The sequence below is a fragment of the Salvia hispanica genome, chromosome 2 (assembly GCF_029641045.1).
Source record: "Salvia hispanica isolate PSC_SH4W2 chromosome 2, Shi_PSC_v1, whole genome shotgun sequence".
In the NCBI taxonomy this organism is placed as follows: Eukaryota; Viridiplantae; Streptophyta; class Magnoliopsida; order Lamiales; family Lamiaceae; genus Salvia; species Salvia hispanica.
The window spans coordinates 29,472,741-29,476,473 of NC_142693.1; the positions used below are offsets into that span (position 1 = coordinate 29,472,741).

General features: G+C 37.4%; 1 protein-coding gene across 1 annotated transcript; it reads left to right on the forward strand.

Annotated features, from left to right (window-relative positions):
* Positions 1-1,283: 1,283 nt before the first annotated feature.
* On the forward strand, positions 1,284-2,812 carry LOC125191636 (uncharacterized). Its single transcript, XM_048089035.2, has 3 exons — positions 1,284-1,550; positions 1,639-2,190; positions 2,273-2,812. Exons 1-3 carry the CDS (start codon positions 1,284-1,286, stop codon positions 2,810-2,812), a joined length of 1,359 nt encoding a protein of 452 aa, XP_047944992.2.
* Positions 2,813-3,733: the final 921 nt, after the last annotated feature.

Below are 3,733 nucleotides of genomic sequence, written 5' to 3' on the forward strand. Positions count from 1 at the left end.
TGATAAACTAATAAATCAATTGGGCTCATAGCAATTTGATTTCAAATTGGGCTAAAAGGAATAGAGTGAACTACAAAAATTATCTCGATGGAGTTATCTCATAAATGGTCCCTGGACTTTAAAAATATCACTAGCAATCCCTGAACTAAGGGTTAATATCAAAAATAGTCCTTTGGTACTGTTTCGAGATGAAAATCCCCTTTTGAGGGGTTTTGGAGGGTTTGGGCAATTTGGTCTTTTTACACTTTTAACATTTTAAATCTGATATTATTTCAGTTATGTACTCCCTCCGTTACATAGTAATGGAGGCGAAACTTTTCGGCACGGAGATTAAAAAAAATTGTGTTAGGTGAGTTAAGTAAATAGAGAATAAAGTGGAAAATGAAAAAGGTAGAGAGATGAATAGAGAAAAAAGTAAGAGAGTAAAGTATGTGTGGAAAAATGTGTTGACTTTTACTCAAAAGGGAAATGACTCTATTACTATGGAACAAACCAAAATGGCAAAATGATTCTATTACTATGGAACGGAGGGAGTACTAAATTTGATATTATTTCAAAATTATCATTCTTCTTCTCTTTTGTCATCTTTCACTTTGTTTCTTTATTTCAATATTAGATTTACTTTTACAAAATTAAATTTTAAATTTCAGTTTTTAAATATCAATAAATTTTTTTAATTATAATAATTATTAAATAACAAAAATTAAAAACATAATCAATACTCCCTCCGTTCAACAATAGCAGTCCCATTTCTAAAGGGCACGGGTTTTAAGAAATTTTTGGAGTGTGTAATAAATGGTGTGTGATAGTGGAATTTGGGACCCACCTTAATTGTGTAAAATTTTTCCTTTTCATCTTAGCATGGAATAGAAATTGTTTCCATAACTTATTTTTTCCAAAATATTGTCAGCTCATATCATATCAACAACCAAAAATACAATGACTATTTTCATTTCCTGTTTTCAATATTCATGGATTTAAAATATAAATTGAATAAAAAATGAAAATTCAACACAAGCCAACTGCGTACGATTTCATCATGGTGGAAATGAGTTTGAATTAGCTCAAAATACAAATGGGGAATTGAAATTTTCAAATTTCCCTCTGCAAAGAATTTGAGGGAAATTTGAACTCAAAAAAGTACAACTACTAAGCTGCTATAAATACACCACCAACTTTCATTTAATACACCTCCTACCAACTCCAAATCTGAAAATCTTCCAAAAAAAAACTCAAGAACACTTATGGAAATTTAAATCCCTCAGAAAAAATTCATCATAGGGATGGAAAATGGGCAAAGGCATACCCTACACATCAACAACAACATCAAGAACAATGTGGTGCAGTTTCTACTCAAGCACAGCCAGGATGGAGTGCTTGCAAGAGGGGCTGTAATGGAGGCAGCAGAGACTTTTAGCATCAGTAGGAAGACTGTGTACAGACTCTGGAAGTCAGCCAAGGAGCATATGCAAAGGGGAGAACCTGCAATCATGGAAGGAAAGATTAGAGGATACCAACATGCTGATAGATTAGACCTTGATGAAGAAAAGGTTAGATACTTATCCATTCTTGAAAGATCTTCCCTTAGAAAAATGGCTGTCAAGTTGAATGTTAGCAAGACACCTTGATGAAGAAAAGGTTAGATACTTATCCATTCTTGAAAGATCTTCCCTTAGAAAAATGGCTGTCAAGTTGAATGTTAGCAAGAGCACAGTAGGTTCATGGGTGAAGCAAGGTAAACTAAGGCCACATACAAATGCAATTAAACCTGCCCTCACTGATATGAATAAGCTAGCAAGAGTGAGATGGAGTCTTAGTCAACTCCAGCCACAAATAGCTGATGGTAAAGTTCCATATCAAAGCATGCAGAATATAGTGCACATAGATGAGAAGTGGTTCTATATGACCAAGTCATCAGACAGATACTACCTCTTGCTAGGTGAGGAGGAGCCATATAGGTCATGCAAATCCAAAAGATTCATCACCAAAGTGATGTTTATGTGTGCTGTCAGTAGGCCACTTTTTGGAAGTGAGGGCCAGGCCCTTTATGATGGTAAGGTGGGAATATTTCCCTTCACTGAACTTATGCCAGCACAAAGAAAGTCAAAGAACAGGCCAAGAGGAACCATGGAAACCAAGGCAATCCATTCAGTCACAAAGCCAGTTATGAGGGACTGCCTTCTCCACAAGGTATGCAACTTTTTCCATGCTATCAGATCTTAAAAACTTAATCTAGATCATCATTTAGCTACGTGTTTTTGATTGATGCCAGATTATACCTGCAATTAAGGCCAAGTGGCCTGTTTGGGCAAATAAAGAGATTTACATTCAGCAAGACAATGCCACACCACACATAACTGCCTTGGATCCAGAGTTTCAGGCTATTGCCAATACAGATGGATTTAAAATCCATCTGATTTGTCAACCAGCTAATTCCCCTGATACTAACATATTAGACCTGGGTTTTTTTAGAGCAATTCAGTCATTGCAGCATGAGAAACCATGCAAAACTGTTGATGAACTGGTGGGAAATGTGTGTAGCTCTTTTGCAGAGCTGTCACCACAAACCCTTAATAGAGTATTCATCAGTTTGCAAGCTTGCCTCAGAGAAATCCTACAATGCAGAGGTGGAAATGGTTACAAAGTTCCACACATCAACAAAGATAGGCTGGAAAGAACTGTGGGACTCCCTAATGTGCTGGAAGTGGAGGAGAATGTGGTGAGAGAAGTGCTGGAATACTTGCAAATGCCACAGAACAATGATGGATCAATGTATGACATTGGTCCTCTATCAAATGCATTTGGCTTATAGGTTTGGCACTGAGCTTTTTGGTATTTTAGTCAGTCCCTATTGTATATGGAGTAGGGGGGCACTGATCTTTTTGGTGTGTTGGTCAGTCCCTACTGTGTATGGAATAGGGTGGCCTGATCTTTTTGGTGTGTTGGTCAGGCCCTAGAATATTTAGGCTAAGGGGTGTCTAGTGTTTTTGTTTTTTGGTGTATAGAATAGTGCAAAGATGATGTAAATGCACAAACTTATCTAATGATATCAGGCCCTCAAAAATTTCATCATGGGGCAGCAGCATAAGCCTCTAAACCTGATTAGGGGTGGCTTATAAACATAGGACAACCAAGACAACAGATTTCAGGGACATATCAGCCTGCCAGGAACACAAACCAACAACATATGCAACAATAGTTCATCGTCAAGGCCCTCAGATAATTATAACAACATAAGACATGACAAAGAGCAAACAATTTCATCATAGGGCAGCAACATAAGCCTCCAAACCATAGTAGGGGTGGCTTATACACATAAGACAAACACCTCAGCTAATTTCAAGGACACATCATCCAGCCAAGAACACAAACCAACATCTTATGCAACAATTCAACATCTTTAAGGCCCTCAGATAATAATAACAGCATAACACATGACAAATTCAAACAATTTCATCATAGGGCAGAAGCATAAGCCTCCAAACCATATTAGGGGTGGCTTAATCACATAGGGCAAACATATCAGGGACAAAATCAGGCAGCCAACAACACAAACCAACATCAATGTCAACAATACAAGAGCTTGAAGGACCTCAGATTATAATATCAGCATAAGACATGACAAAGAGCAAACAATTTCATCATGGTGCAGCAGCATAAGCCTCCAAACCATAGTAGGGGTGGCTTAATCACATAGGACTACCACATCAGGGACAAATTCAGGCAGCCAATT